Below are 17259 nucleotides of genomic sequence, written 5' to 3'. Positions count from 1 at the left end.
CATAAATGATTGTCCATCACTCATAGAGTCATAGTCAACCTCTTTACATGGTTGTGACAAATGCCGTAGTTGTAGAAGAACCCTAAACATACTTAAAACACCTTACACTATATTCCTGTAAATATTCCTTGCAAACCCCCCCCCCCCCCCACCCACGTGAGACTTCAGGTTCAGGGAATAGTACTTCGCAGAAGCTAACCTCTTGAACTTGCTAGGTTCTAAAACAGTTCTGCTTAACACTGTTAATAACTATTGGTATACTAGTTAAGCTGCTAATATACTTTGTCGAGGAAGCAATTTAACGTTGCCTTGGTGCAGTTAATATTGTGTCAAAACAATACAAAAATCCGTTATCCAGTAATCCTGCATTTTTACTTGTCCAAAAAAATTATCCTGCAATTTCATTTCATCTCACGAAAGTGGTTTTTTCTTTCATCAGCTCATCTAGATGTCACTCAGTTTAGCCTGACCAATTTGCCATAGCAAAGTGAATAATGCATGCTTTTAGTAACATGGCATACTTGCTTGTGCGTGCTATGCAGAATCGTCGAAGTTCACATTTGAGTATGGACACCAACATATCATATCTACGTTAGTACTGAACGGTCCAGGACTTCTTGGCGCCACTTTGTTTATGTATTATGAACAATTATTCATGAAGATATGATTGTCTTTTTTCCTTGTTCATCATTCTTATTTAGCCTAACAATAAATCTAGATACACAGTAAAGTATAATTGCCACTGCAGAATGAAAATCAGTCTAAGCCCACAATTACAATGCAGAGTTGTAAATTGTTGGTTCAACATTATTGAACACTTGCTACAGAACAACTAGAAAAAACAACATGAAACATGAAACCAAAAAAAAAAAAAAATCCCAGCAACATCACAACAGAAAATATATATAAAGAAATCTTTAGGCACATTGGAAGTCAGAGGGGAGCTTCTTCCCACAAGTATTGATGAGTAAGCTAAGTGAAATGGGGATGTTAAGGTTGATGCCAAGAATGTTGGCTTTAATGGCAGTGCAAAGGCAAACAGCAGCTTCAAGATCGACAAGCCCTGAAAGTAGTGAGCAGCATGGGGTATCTGGTGGGGACCCAATGACCGTCCCAACTGCTCCATTAAGAACCTTAGCACAGACCCCTAGCTTTAGTGCATCTCTGGGGCAGCTCTGCGGGACAGTAGTAGGGCTTGGTTTAGGGTTTGGGTTTGGATTAGGCTTAGGAAGACTAGGACAAGTGTAGCAACCACTAACAATGGCAAAGAAGAGAAGGTTAACTGATATGAACAAAGCAGCTGACAAAGATCCCTTTGAATCCATATCTCAAACTAAACTTCAATACTAAATGTTAAATTGATTAAGATCGGTACTAATTCGTACCACAGTGATTTTGTTGTGGTGGCAAAAAGACTAGCCATGTGACCTGGTATTTATAGAGCACTGCAGTTAAGTACGCTTGGTTTCACTTAGACAACATGAGAGTGGATGCCTGTGATTGTAAAGCAGCGCTGGCCTAAAATTTAGCTGGCAAAGCATGAGATTCTAGGCCAATAATAGGAGGGTATTTTTTTACTTTATTTAATATTCTAATGAAGTACTTTTGATTCGTTTAGACTACAAAATTGACCAAATTGCCAAGTTAGTCACGCCCGTGAACCTTAATGGTTTGTGATTCCATTTTTTAAGGAAGGATGATTAATCATGTCTATAATCAGTCAAAAGATCCAAAACTCAAAAGGTCTGTGTGGGGAAAGCTTATTTAGAGACTCAAAATTTTTTTCACATTATTAGATTTATTTATAAAACATTAACACTTACTGTAAGGTTTCTACCCAAAAAAAAAAAAAAAACTTACTGTAAAGTATGTGGGCTGCCTTTTTACAAATTAGATGGAGAACTAGGTATAGGAAATATTTATAATTGTTTGCAGCTTACTATTTTTTAGGTGTCATTACTATAACATAACATTAACATCCTTTGAAAAAAAAAAATTGCTTGTGAAGTAAGCCGAGTTCTTAAAAATATAAATAAATAAAATGCTTTAATGAGTTTATTAAAAATGACACATAAGAATATATATATATATATATATATATATTTTGGTGCTTCTCCCTTCCTTTCCTTTCCAAAGTATTAGATCAGATGTTTTCCAAGAAAAAGGCTAGCACATGAATTTAGAAATAAAAGCATTCAATTCTATTGATGAAAATTATCAGTTGTTCAAATAACTTAAACTATTAAAAAATAATGAATATAACATGTGAGATTTTTTTAACTTTTTAAATTGGAGGTAAAACACGGTCATAGTTCAAATATTCATAAACACATACTTTGATATTATAATAAATTACCAATTGTTTTAAAAATTTAAACTACTAGGAAATGATAGATTGCTTGTGAAGACATAATTAATCAAAATGTGTTACAAATATAAATGGAGATATTTAGTTTAGATTTTCAACATGTGAAATTTCTTTGGGGGAGAACTTCATATTTGCTAGTTATATGGGTCACATTTTTGTAGAACTATTTGTCCAAAAAATGGTTTGAACTTGAGAATTCATATATACAAAACAATTTATGCCTATTATTTTGAGTATGTGGCCGGTAACGGTTTCTTTTATAGCCTTCACCATTGATATAGTCATTAAATTGATGTAGTGGGTTGCCACAAGAAATAGAACATGTCTATCTTAAAAATGAATCCTCAAATTTACAAAGAGAATTATGGAGTCCACACAAAAAAATAAAGAAGGGAAAAAGTCTCTAAAATTTTATTAATTGAATTTTGAATGCCCATGGGGCAACAATTACTAATTTATAGTAAAGATTGATTATACATGGGTCTAAATGAAATTACTTGCCCAAAAAGGAGGGTAGATTATGCTTATAAGAATGAGTTTTGATCCTCACGCCAATTACTTTCAGGTCACCGAAATGTCACATGATTCCAAAGTTGGCCCAAAAAGTGGGGTAGATTACGCTTATGTGATTTGATTTTTGACTTTTGATGGTCTCTTTTAAAAGAAAGTATGTCCATTCTACACCATTAAATGAAATGCATACAGCAATCTTGGCTTCAGGAAGTATGTCTATTCTACATCATTAAATGAAATGCATACAGCAATCTTGGCTTCAGGGTTTCAATGTACCAATCCAGGTAAGGTAAAAGGTTTCCACCTGATCGACATCAACTAGAATGTAGTTGTCTACATTCTAAATCACCAAATATTGCCCAAAATTTAGTAAGAGTGATAGGCCAAGAATATATTGACCCCTTTGGTAACTTAATCAATTAATTTAGGCAAGCGAAATTAATTAGATTCAATTACATGCAATGAGCATGGTAGTACAAACAAATCACCAAATAACTAAATGTAGCAAAAATTAAATTTGACATGGGTGATTTGTTTACAAATGGGGAAAACCACCGAGACAAAACCCCATCGGGTGAATTTAAGGTCATCACTCCCGAGAATCCACTATTATCAAAACAAGCGATTACAATTAAAATGAATCTTAGTACGTAATACCAACCTACAATTGAACCCTTACTCCAATACCTAATTAGACTTATAATGTAGTGGCAATCTCTTCTTTCAATACACGGCTCCAAGTGACTAACCAATCAATGCACGGATCCAAGTACACGACTAACACACCAACTTAAGAGGGATGTTTGCTGCAAAGTTCTTTAGTTCATCCAAATGATGAAGATCAAGAAGTTCCTTGGTTATAAAACCCTTGGCGCAAAGACACAGTAGCTTCTACAAAGAATATGATGAATTAGGACAAATTCTATCTCCAATCACAATTTACATGCACAATCAATTTGCATTGAGTTGCATCACTTTGCATCACCTTTGACGGCCCTAAAATAATTCTTATATATGTCTAGGGTTGTGAGAAAAGAAACCCTACACAAATACACTTGGATATGCATGAAAACAGATATGAAAATCTGAATTTCGTAATTCTCAATAGATACTGTTTCTGTCAAGCAGCTGTTGAGCATCAGCATTAAACTTCGATAGATATTATCTGTTGAGCTATCTGTCGAACTATCTGTCGAGCTATCTATCGAGCTTTAATGAACAACACTTCTTCACTTGTTTCTTGGACAAACTTGCATAGCTTCAATACTAGACTTGAAGTCTTATTTCTTAAAGTAATAAACCCATCCTAAATCTACCTAATTATAAGTAAAGTGTATTTTGTCAAAGGATTAGCCAATATACAATAAAATATGATTTAACAAGTTTAACATATGTCCTAACAATCTACCTTTTTGGCAATCAGTGACAAAACTATAACAAACAAATGAAGTATAAGAGAAGTCATAAATCACTAAACTCATAATCACTTGTTGAGTACAATAAAATCTAATCCTAACACAAACTCTTGAAAAACTTTGCAAGAAGAGGGTTTATGGCATGATAGATTTTGACAACTTGTCTTTCTGAAATACTTTAAACAAAACTCATTAGGGCATCTTAGTGTGAAACAGAAATAAAGAATTGCATACATAAAGAAACATGTGTATAAAGAGAGAAAAGAAACAACGCATGGAGAAATAGGTGAATAATAACACACATCATCATAATAAATGAGGAATGAGTACAATGTATGTTATCAAAAAAATGGTCACAAGACCGGTATACAAAAGGATAATGTATCTAAGATAAAGAAAAGAAAAGTACATATATCCTTGCTACATCCCTTAAAAAAATATAAACACTCCCCCTATCAAAAAAAGTCCTATGCTAACTCTCCCCCTAAATACATGACTACTCTCAACCCAAAACTACTCCCCCTTTTTGTCACGAATGACATATGGTAAGTCACTAAGAAGTCATCTCGTCATCACCAGAAGAACTAGCATCCTCATCCTCATCATCAGTACCATCATCAGCATCCTTATCCTCAAAAGCCTCTAGAGAAGGAGACGGAGAAGCGACAAAGCCACCAAGGCGAGCCTATCATTTTGTAATACAACCAACACGATTGTTCACCTAATACAACTTAGTAGTGACTGTATCAAAGCGAGCATCCATGCGCTGAAGCTACGCCATGACTGCCTCGAGAGTCACAACACCAACAGAAGAAGAAGAAGATGGAGCGGAGGTGGATGGAATGGAGGGGGCAAGAGAATCCGTCGTCTCGATCTGTGACCACTTCAGTCAAAGCTAGGCCTCGCTTCGTCGAACAGACACCGCGCTAATGGCACCCATGATAGTGTAGAGAAGAGAATCAAGAATAGGGATAAAAGAATGGCAAAGCATTCGCATGATACCTGAAGGAAAAATGAGCTCATCATAGGTCATCGTGTCCCTATGGACATCTATAATAGAGATAATGAAATGAGAAGGGAAGTCTATAGATTGAGCACGAGGCTCTGTGATGGAGTTATAGTGAGACAATAGAGTAAAAACAAATGTCATCACCATATTAAAGAATCTTGAACCTTTTGCAAAGTTTTAGGACATATGTAGAACATGTTATGAACATATGCCATTTAAAATTGACTAATCCTTTGACAAAACGCACTTTACTTGTAATTGAGTAAATTTAGAATGTGTTTAATACTTCAAGGAATAAGAGTTCAAGTCTAGTATTGAAGTCATGCAAATCTGTCTAAGAATCAAGTGAAGAAGTGTTGTTCATTAAAACTTGACAGATTGCTTAACACATGTATCTATCTAGATTTAATATGTGATTCTTGACAGCTTTCGACAGAAGCTACATCTATCGAGAATTATGAAATTCAGATTTTCAAATCTGTTTTTCACGCATATCCAAGTTAATTGTGTAGGGTTTCTTTACTCACAACCCTAAACATATATAAGGATTATTTTAAGAGCAATCTCACTTGATGAAAATGTTGTTGCACTCACATTATGACCGGAGACAAAAATTACCCTAGTTCATCTTTCCCTTGAAGAAGCTACTGCGTTTGTGCGTCAAGGGTTTTGTAACCAAGGAATTTCTTGATCTTCATTGTGTAGATGAACTGAAGAACTTTGCAACCAACATCCTTCTCAAGTTGGTGTGTTAGTCACGTACTAGGATCCATGCATCAATTGGTTAGTCACTTACTTGGAGCCTTACATTGAAAGGAGAGATTATCACTACATTACAAGTCCAATTAGGTATTGAGGTAAGGGTTCAACTATAGGTTGATATAAAGTATTGAGGTTCCTTTACTTGTAACCACTATTTTTGATAATAGTGGATTTTCAGGAGTGGTGACCTTAAATTCACCTAGTGGGGTTTTGCCTTGGTGGTTTTCCCCATTCGTAAACAAATCACCCGTGTCAAATTTAATTTTTGCTGTATTTAGTTATTTGGTAGTTTGTTTATGCTACCATACGTATTTCATATTAATTAACTTAATTAATTCACTTGACTAATTAATTGGTTAATTTACCTAAGGGGTCAATACATTATTGGCCTATCAAGTGGTATCAGAGCTGGCACACTCTGATTAGGTTTTAATCTTTGTTGTGTGATACATTGACCTCAGATTGTCATGGATAGAGGAAAATCTTTAATTATCCCTCCTTTATTTGATGACACTAACTATGCATACTGGAAAGTACGCATGAGAGCTTTCTTGCAATCTTTAGATGAAAAAGTGTAGCAAGTTGTGGAGATAGGTTGGACCAAGCCAAAGGAAGCGCTGGTTGATTGGGATGATGCTAAGATCAAAGTGGCAAACTTCAATAGCAAAGCATTAAATGCTTTATTCAGTACAGTCACCAATGAGGAATTCAAGAGGATATCCTCCACTGAAACTGCGAAAAAAGCATAGACCATCCTCTAGACAACCTATGAAAGAACTAAGGTTGTCAAAGATTCAAAACTTCAAAGGCTTACCACGAGCTTTGAAGAGATTAAGATGGAAGAAAATGAGTTGTTTGATGAGTTTTATGCCAAGCTGAATGACATAGTGAACTTTGCATTTAATCTTGGAGAAACCATTCCAAAACCCAAGATTGTTAGAAAAGTGCTTAGATCTCTTCGAGAGAGATTCCATGCCAAGATCATCACCATTGAGAAATCAAAGGACATTGACCAAATTCCTTTGACAGAGCTGGTTGGCAACTTGCAAACCTATGAATTGGGTTTGTCTAGGATAGGGAAATTAAGCAAGAGCAAGAGCACATTGAAGGCCAAAAGTAGTGATATCGATGAGTCTTTTGATGATGAAGATTCCAATATGAAATCCTATATCACTAGGCAATTCAAGAAGTTTATGAAGAATGCCAATGTGAAAGGATTCGACGAGGACGAAAAGCAATCCAGTTCTTCATAATTCAAAAGCCAAGATAAAGGAAAGAAAGATGCTAAGGATGGTGGTCAGTACACTGTTCTCTCCGGAATAAAATGCTTTGGATGTTAAGGGTTTGGACACATGAAACAAGAATGTCTAACTTATCTCAAGACTATTGGAAAAAGTAAGGCCTTTACTGCTACCTTGAGTGACACTAAGCCTAACGATGATTCAGATGACAATGATGACGAAGGAATTTTAAATACCTTAATTGCTACAATTGATCCTACTGATGGGGGTTCAAAAATAGTAGACGATGAAGAGGACTTGGCAGACTCTAAGTTTGAGAAAATGGACGATTGAGATGATATCCATACAGCCTATGAAAAATTGTACAAAGTTTTTGAGAAGCATGAGAAACTATATAAGCTGGCCACCAAGAAGCTGAATGATGTGGAACTTGACCAAGAAGAGCTTCCCACAAAGTTTGACGAAACTAATCAGACCATTGAAGCACTGCGGTTTGAGAACAATTTCTTGGCTAAAAAGACCAAGAAGCTTAAAGTTGAGCTGTTTCAAGTCAGAAATCAATTGGAGAGGACTTCCAGTGCAAAGCTTGATAAGATACTCAGCTTTCAAAAATCTACTTCTGATAAAAACCGTTTGGGGTATGATTTCTCTTCTCCTAATATTGCTTTTTCTAATACTACTGTGTTTGTTTCACCTACTAATAATGTTAATTTTGATAACAATGATATTAAAACTATTTTAGCTAGTGAGAACATAGACAAGGATAAGTCTATCTTATGAGCACACCCTAAACTTGATAAGAAAGAGACTAGAAATCCTAGGACTAAGAAGGGAAGTAATCAAAAGTCTAAATAGAAGAAGTAGCATCTCTGTCATCACTATAGATTTTCAGGACATACTCGACCTAATTGCTACAGTTGGTTATCCACTCAACAGAACAACAGTATGATCTCATCTGGAAACCAAAATCAGTTTCCATCCTCTTTTACTCCTCTTGGAGATCTTCTTAAGACCCTTATGTTCCTTTCGAACTTGAACGATTTCAATTCTTCCCCCTTACCACCGAATCAAAGGTTTGCTCAATAGAAAAATTCTTCCAAGATGTGGAAGGAAAAAGGCTCAAAGTGATTCAGTCACTCTCTCTCTCTCTCTCTCTCTCTCTCTCTTTGTTTATGCATTACTTGTGTGTTTTGCTTTCTTATTTTAAGTCAGTCTAGTTTTATGCTATGCTTTGGTTAACATGTTTTTGTTTGTTTGTTTTCAGTTTTGCTTTATTTTTTTTTTTCATAAAAAAAATTGAAAATCAGGAAAATACAAAAACAGTGTGTGTTTTGTGTATATTGGTACTTGTGTACCTTGGATGGTCATTGAAACAAAAATTTCTAAATTTTGTATCTTTTGTAGCTTAGATGAGTATCTCTATGCACAACTAAGCAAGTGAGTTTTATGGCTCATGTTTGTGATGAGTAAGATTTAGTGAGCTTTTGTATTTAACACTCATATCACTTTTTTTGACAAGAAAGACTAAAAAATCCTAAGAGAAATGCATAAATAACCATCTCACCACTAAAGCCCGCCAATCATGAAATAACATTTGTATGCTTCGGCATAACAAAATTGTGATGTTTTTGGCTTAACATAATTGGGTATTTCTTCTCTCTCTTATATGCGCATACATGATATGCTCAAAAGAAAAAATATGCAAAGAAAAATCGAAAGCAAAATAATCAAAATACTTTTAAATATGGTTGCAAGCGTGTTTCTAGGAGATGTGGAAGTTATAGGATGTACCTTGAAGGTGATAGTCCCCATTAAGCAGTTATGGTTGTGTGTAAGTTAAATTGATTTTCTCATATCTCAAATCGTCATAACATGTAGACATTTATACAATCTTGCGTTGTTTTTCACACACAACACACAAAATTCTTTACTGCTTTTGATACATGTGCAAGTACAATTTGATTTGGCCATCATAAGGAATATATGTGTTAATGTATACTCACTAAACTATCTTGACTTGTTTTTGAAATATAAAATTGGTTAGACTTGTTTAGTGTGTTTGTGTGTGTGTGTGTGTGTGTGTTTGGATCCTAAATGCTTTACATTTTTCTTGTTGAGAGATGTTTTTGAGTGCTTAATATGTTGATTGAATCTTTGGTTGAATAGTTTGCTTGATTGCATTCATTTCTGTGTTTTTCTCGTCTTTAAAAAATTGTTTTTATCAAGCTCAACAGCTTCTCAACAGATCTCGACAGATAGCTATCTATCGAGACACTTGGACTTCTTTTATTGACAGATCTTATCGCATCTTCGATCCATCGAAGTTTTTTAGAATTTGTCTCGATAGCTTCTTAACAGATTCTCAATCCATTGAGAAAGTTTCTATCTACTCGATAGCTTCTCAATAGTTGTTCGATCCATCAAGGTTGCCATCGACAAATTCTCGACAACACCTCGAAAAATTTATCTGTCGCGAATAGTGCTCGATAGATTCTTAACAGATCCTCGATCCATCGAGACACGATTTCTTTAAATAGCTTTAGCGTGAAATTAGATCTCATTTCTTCTATCTCTCTTGAAAGAAACCTATCTTTTCACCTCCCAAACACTCTCTACTCTCTCTAAACTTCAACCCCCTTGTTTTTCGGCCTAAGTTGATCATTTCTCACTTGGTATGATCTCTCTTTCTCTCATTCTTCATGCATTTCACACATTTAGACCTAGGTTTTAGGTTTTTGAAATTTTTTTGGGGTTTTTGAAAATTGATGAGTATTTTGTGAAATCTTTGGGTTGGGTTTTGCTTATATGTTGTTATATGCTCATACATTGCATTACATTTGCATTTTCACAATATTTCATGCATTTAGATGTGTGCTTCTATGTTGGAAACTTTTGTGCTGGTAGGATTGGATTAAGCTAAGCCCATGATGAATTTTTCTTTGCACGTCACATGCTCATGCATTGTTCATGCATACGTACCTTTTCATTCCTTGTTTTGGTACTTTTTGTGATTGGTACTTTTCTAATTGTTTCTCTCTCTCTCCCTCTCTCTCGAACAGTCTACACATGGCACTTAAGCGCAAATCCGCTCCATCTCGAAACTCTCTACATTCCAAGGCGTCTTTTTCTAATCCTACTCCTCTTTCTATCCAGTTTTGTGATGAGAAGGCCCGTTAGGACTTCTCGGAGAACTTCCCCTGACGTGGCATTCATTCGGAATGCCGCTTGATTCTATCAAAGTTTTCCAATACTGCTCTACCCACTGTCATTCACAATCGGGGATGGGAATCTCTATATGAGATACCCGTGAGCTATCCCACCATGATCATACAGGAGTTCTACTCCAATATGCACGGTTTCGATACCTCTATACCTCGATTTGTTACACAGGTTTGAGGTATACATATCATAGTCACTCTGGAGCTTATCTTCGATGTACTACACATTCCACGGGTGGAGTTTCCTAACTACCTTGGTTGTCCTTATCTGTGGACTGTGTCCAAAGACGAACTCTCATCTCTCTTTTGTGAGACACCTTCATGGAGTAATTGTCAAAACACTCCTTGCTCGGGCTTTGTAAAAGGTCCATGATTCCTAAATGTGGTGATGACATTTGTTCTACATCCCTTGTCTCAATATAATTCTATTACTGAGCCTCGTGCTCACTTTTTGTTGTCCCTCATCGAGGACCTTACCATAGACTTCCCTTCTCACTTCATACTTTCCCTTATAAATTGATAGGCCAAGAATGTATTGACCCTTATGATAAATTAATCAATTAATTAGCCAAGTTAATTAATTAATTCGATTAACATGCAATACGCATGGTAGCACAAACAAATCACCAACTAAATTAATATGCAGCGAAAAATAAATTGACACGATGATTTGTTTACAAATGGGGAAAATCTCCAAGGCAAAATCCCCACTTGGTGATTTTAAGGTCACCACTCCCGGTTATAAGTAAAGGAATCCTAGTACCTTATACTAATTTACAGTTGAACCCTTACCCCATTACCCAATTGGACTTGTTCTGTAGTGACAATCTCTCCTTTTAATGCATGACTCCCAGTACGTGACTAACCAATTGATGTACGAATCCAAGTACGTGACTAACCACCAACTTGAGAAGGATGTTGGCTGCAAAGTTATTCAGTTCATCCATACGATGAAGATCACGAAACTTCTTGTACTTCATCGTGTGGATAAACTGAAGAACTTTGCAACCAACATCTTTCTCAAGTTGGTGTGTTAGTCATGTACTAGGATCCGTGCATTGATCAGTTAGTCACGTATTTGAAGGCGCGCATTGAAAGGAGAGATTGTCACTACATTACAAGTCCAATTGGGTATTAGGGTAAAGGGTCAATTGCAGGTTGGTATAAGGTATAGGGATTCCTTTACTTGTAATCGCTTGTTTTGATAATAGTGGATTTTCGGGAATGGTGACCTTAAATTCACCTGGTGGGGTTTTGTCTCGGTGGTTTTCCCCATTTGTAAACAAATCACCCGTGTCAAATTTAATTTCCACTGCATTTAGTTATTTTGTGATTTGTTTGTGTTACCACACATATTGCATGTTGATTAAATTTAATTAATTCACGTTGTTAATTAATTGGTTAATTTACCTAAGAAATCAATACATTCTTGGCCTATCATAAAGCCCGAGCACGGGGTGTTTTAACGCTCATCCCATAAGGGGGTGTCTCACAGAAGTAAGACAGAAGCTCGTCTTTGGACATAATCCTCTGACGCTAACAGCCGGGGTAATCAAGATGCGCTACCCACAGGACGTGTAGTATCTCAGATATAAGATCTGGAGTGACTATGATATATATACCTCTAAATGTCATGAAAAACTGAGGCACGGAGGTATCGATACCATGCATATTGGAGTAAAACTCCGGTATGAACACGGTGGAGCACCTCAAGGGTATCTCACAAAGAGATTCCCATCCTCGAGTGTGAATGACATTGGAAAGAGGAGTATCGAAAAAGTCTGATAGAATCACATGGCGCTTTGGATGAATGCCACATTTAGAAAAGTTCTTCGAGAAGTCCTGATGGGCCTGGGCCTTCTCATCATGAAACTGAACGTGAAAAGGGGGAATAGGAGGATCGAAAGAAGAAGATGACCTAGAATGAAAAGGGTTTCAAGTTAGAGTAAATTTGCACTTGGGAGCCATGCACAGTCTATCTAAGAGGGAGAGAGAGAGAGAGAGAGAGAAATAGAACACAATCACAACCTAGAACAGATAGATAGAAAAGAAAGGGTATGAATGCATGAACATGTGATTTGCTAAAAAAAATTGCATCATGGGTTCAACCCAATCCAAACCTATCAACACAAAATTTTCAACATATAAACACACATCTAAATGCATGAAACAATGTGAAAAAATAAATGGAATGCAATGCATGATCATATAGCATCAAATAAGCAACACCCAACCTAAAAATTTCACAAAATTCTAAAAAGTTTTCAGATACCCCAAAAATTTCACAAAATCCCAAAAACCTAGGTCTAGTGCATGAAATGCATGAAGAAAGAAGGATTAGAAGATCATACCAGAGGAGAAAAAAAAGATCTAGGCCAAAATCCAAGTGGGGAAGGTGAAGGGAGTGAGGGAAGAATGTTGGAGGGAGAAAAGAAATTTTTGTTGATGGAGAAATGAGAAAGTGAGATCTAATTTTGCGTTGAACCTATTTAAACAAAATGCAGCTTGATGGATTGAGGATCTGTTGAGATCTGTCGAGCATTAAATCTTGACAAATATGAATCTATCGAGGTGCTATCGAGAATCTGTCGACAAAAAAATTACCTCGATGGATCAAGATTCTGTTGATAATCTATCGGCTAGACAGAAGGTTTCTCGATGGATTAAGAAGCTATCGAGACAAAGTCCAAAAAGCTCGATGGATCGAAAATGCGATAAGATCTGTTGAGATAAGAAGTCCAAGTAGCTCGATAGATAGAAAGTTGTCGAGGAGCTGTCAAGGAGCTGTCGAGAAGCTGTCTAACTTGATAAAAAGCAATTTTTCAATGAGAGGAAAAACACATAGAAATGAATGCAAACAAGCAAGCTACTTAACCAAAGATCCAATCAACATTTTAAGCTTTCAAAAACATCTCTCAACAAAAAAATGCAAAGCATTCATAGATTAAACACACACACACACACACACACGAAATAAGTCTAACCAATTTTATATTTCAAAAACAAGTCAAGGCAGTTTAGTGAGCATACATTAACACATGTATTCCTTGTTATGGCCAAATCACATTGTACCTGTACATGTATCAAAAGTAGCAAAGAATATGCGTGTTGTGTGGGAAAATATTGCAAGAGTGCATAAGTGTCTCAAGTTATGACGATTTGAGATATGAGAAAATCAATTTTAACTCACACACAATCATAAGTGCTTGATGGGGACTATCACCTTCAAGGTACCTCCTATAACTACCACATCTCCTAGAAAGACGCTTATAACCATATTTAAAAGAATTTTGATTCTTTTTACTTTTATTTTATTTGCATATTCTTTTTCTTTTTTGCATATCATATATGGGCATATAAGAGAGAGAAGAAATACTCAATTATGTTAAGCTTTAAACATCACAATTTTGCTATGCTAAAACATATAGATGTTATTCATGATTAGCGGGCTTTAGTGGTGAGATGGTTATTTATGCCTTTCACTTAGAATTTTTTAGTCCTTCCTGTCAAAAAGAGTGATATGAGTATTAAGTACAAGAGATTACTTAATCGTACTCATCACAAATACGAGCCACAAAGCTCACTTGCTTAGTTGTGTATTGAGATGCTCATCTAAGCTATAAAAGATACAAAGTTTAGAAAATTTTGTTTCAATGGCCATCGAAGGTACACAAGTACCAATGTACACAAAACACACACTGTTTTTGTATTTTTCTAATTTTCAACCTTTTTTTTTTAATAAAAAAAAATAAAGCAAAACTAAAAACAAACAAACAAAAACATGTTAAACAAAACATAGTATAAAACTAGATGCAAATGCATGAGGAAGGAGGAGAAGGAGAGGAGATCACTCCATGAAGATTACACCAATGTTTTGGCATAGGAATTCAAACCGTTTGCTATCAAGAGGCTCAGTGAACAAATCAGCCTTTTGATCATCAGTGTGAATGAACTCAAGAGTGAATGTGCCATCTTCGACAAGCTCTAGAATGAAATGGTGTCGATATGTTTTGTTTGAGAATGTTGAATAGGATTTTTAGAGATGTTAATGGCGATGGTATTGTCACAATAGATGGTAAAATGTTCTTGTCGAATAACATAATCAAGGAGGAGTTTTTGCATCCATAGAAGTTGGTACAACAACTACTGGCAACAATGTATTCAGCCTTAGTAATGGATAAAAAGATGGAATTCTGCTTCTTACTCACCTAGGGGTCAAGATTATTACCCATATAAAAACAACCCCCTGAAGTACTTTTTTCTATCATCAGCATTATCAGTCTAGTCTACATCAGAATACCCAGCTAAGATATCATTGGTGTCCTTGCTATACCACACACCAAAATTGGCAGTGGATTTGATATACTTTATGATTCTTTTCAAAGCAATCATATGAGACTCTTTGGGATTAGTCTGATATCTAGCACACACTCCTACATTATAACTAATATTAAGTCTACTTGCAGTAAGGTAAAGAAGACTACCTATCATGCTTCTATATAGAGAAGAATCAACACTTTTTCCTAAAAAATCAATAGTGATTTTAAAATTTGGGCTCATGGGGGTTCTAACAAAACTAGCAGATTCCAATCCAAACTTTTTCACAAGATTTTTATCATATTTAGATTGGGATATGAATATACCTGAATCTTGTTGACGAATCTGCAATCCAAGAAAGTGATTCAGCTCTCCAATCATGCTCATCTCAAACTTGGCTTGCATAAGCTTGGAAAAATTATGAGCAAGTTCATCCTTAGTAGACTTGAAGATAATATCATCAATATAGACTTGAGCAACTATCAACTCGCCATCTTCCTTTTTGATAAAGAAAGTTTGATCAGCTTGTCCTCTTGTGAAACCATGTGAGACCAAATATTGTGTAAGCCGGTCATACCAAGCTCTAGGCTCTTACTTTAGTCCATAGAGTGCCTTCTTGAGGTACAACACATGATTCAGAAAGTGTGGATTAATGAATCCTTTAGGCTGAGCCATATAGACATCTTCTTTAAGGAACCCATTCAAGAATGCAGTCTTCACATCCATTTGGTAAAGCTTGAACTTCAAGTGACAAGCTAGGGCTAAGAGAACCCTAATGGATTCCATACGAGCTACAGGAGCAAATGTCTCATCAAAATCTACTCCTTCCACTTGAGAGTATCCTTGAGCCACAAGATGAGTCTTGTTGCAAATCACATTTCCCTTCTCATCAATTTTATTGTAGAATATCCACTTTGTGTCAATGATGTGCTCTCCTTCCAGTCTAGGTACTAGGGCCCAGACATCATTCCTTTGAAATTGAAGCAGTTAATCATGGATAGACTCAACCCAGCTTTCATCCTAGAGAGCATCTTTAAACTTGGTGGGTTCAACCTATGACAAATAGCAAGAATAAGACACAAAGTTAGCAACACATTTATCAACTGTATGCTTTTTTAGTGTAAGTTCATTCATGTTTCCCACAATAACTTCATGAGGGTGATTCAACTTGATCCTTGAGGAAGGTCATTTCTCTTCATGAGATTTAGAATCAGGTGAGGTAGGAATGTCTGCTGAGACTTCTACAGCACTTGGAGTACTTGGAGAAATGGGCTCTTGATCAACTATTTCTTGAACACCCATAGACTCTGAAGGAAGAATTTCCTTAGGTATTTCCTCACTAATTTTCTCAAAACCAGAATTTGAAGCTTCATCAATAACAACATTGACTGTTTTCATCACCTTCTTGGTTCTTTTGTTGTACACCCAATAAGCTTTGCTAGTGGAGGAGTATCCCAAAAATATTCTTTCATCGCTTCAGGAGTCAAATTTTCCCACATTTTCTCTATCCTTAAGGATAAAGCAAGTACTTCCAAAGATTCTGAAATACTTTACATTTGGCTTTCTTCCCTTCCGCAATTCATTGGGAGTCTTCTTTGTATCAAGTCTAATCTGTTAACCGTATGACATGCGGTATTGACTACTTCTCCCCATATATTTCTAACTACATCCTTGTTGTGTAACATGGCTCTAACCATCTCCTGAATGACACTATTCTTTCTTTCTACTACACCATCTTGCTAAAGAGTAATAGGAGCAGAGAATTCTTGAGATATACCAAATCTAGTGCAAAAGGATTCCACGTATGAGTTCTCGAATTCTTTACCACAATCACTTTGAATTCGATCAATCTTCAAGTTCTTCTCATTTTGCAATCTTGTACATAAGTCTTCAATGTGCTCGAGAGCATCTGACTTGGATCTTAGAAGAATGACCCAAGTATACCTGGTGAAATCATCTACCACAACCATGATGTATCTTTTTCCTCTAAGAGACTTAGTTCTAGTTGGACCCATGAGATCTAGATGTAGTAGCTCCAAAGGTCTAGATGTATCTGATGTCTGAGTTCTTGGATATTTTGCTTTTGTTTGTTTCCTAAGCTGACACGGTTCACACACAACATTGTTAATTCTACTGAGCTTTGGTATCCCCAAGACAGATTCATGCTTAGATACAATTGATAGATGTTTATAGCTAGCATGACCCATCCTTTGATGCCATAGATCTTCATTTGGCAAACGAATGCTATTGCACACAATATTAGCATCAGGTACCAATCCATAGCAGTTATCCAAAGTGTGAACACCGCTTATGAGTTTCTTTCCAGACTCATTCAACACAAGGCATTTCCCTTTCGGGAACAGCACCATAAAGTCTTGATCACATATCTGACTTATGCTTAACAAGTTCACTTTCA

General features: G+C 36.0%; 1 protein-coding gene across 1 annotated transcript; it reads right to left on the bottom strand.

The window, feature by feature from the left end:
• Nucleotides 1-684: 684 nt before the first annotated feature.
• LOC115972498 (14 kDa proline-rich protein DC2.15-like) lies at nucleotides 685-1417 on the bottom strand. The gene has a single exon (XM_031092808.1). It carries the CDS (start codon nucleotides 1323-1325, stop codon nucleotides 918-920), a length of 408 nt encoding a protein of 135 aa, XP_030948668.1. The 5' UTR covers nucleotides 1326-1417; the 3' UTR covers nucleotides 685-917.
• Between the last annotated feature and the right edge of the window lie 15842 nt (nucleotides 1418-17259).

Source organism: Quercus lobata, chromosome 12, assembly GCF_001633185.2.
Source record: "Quercus lobata isolate SW786 chromosome 12, ValleyOak3.0 Primary Assembly, whole genome shotgun sequence".
Taxonomy (NCBI): domain Eukaryota; kingdom Viridiplantae; phylum Streptophyta; class Magnoliopsida; order Fagales; family Fagaceae; genus Quercus; species Quercus lobata.
The sequence above is the reverse complement of the archived record's forward strand: the minus strand, read 5'-3'. Positions and strand labels throughout refer to the sequence as shown.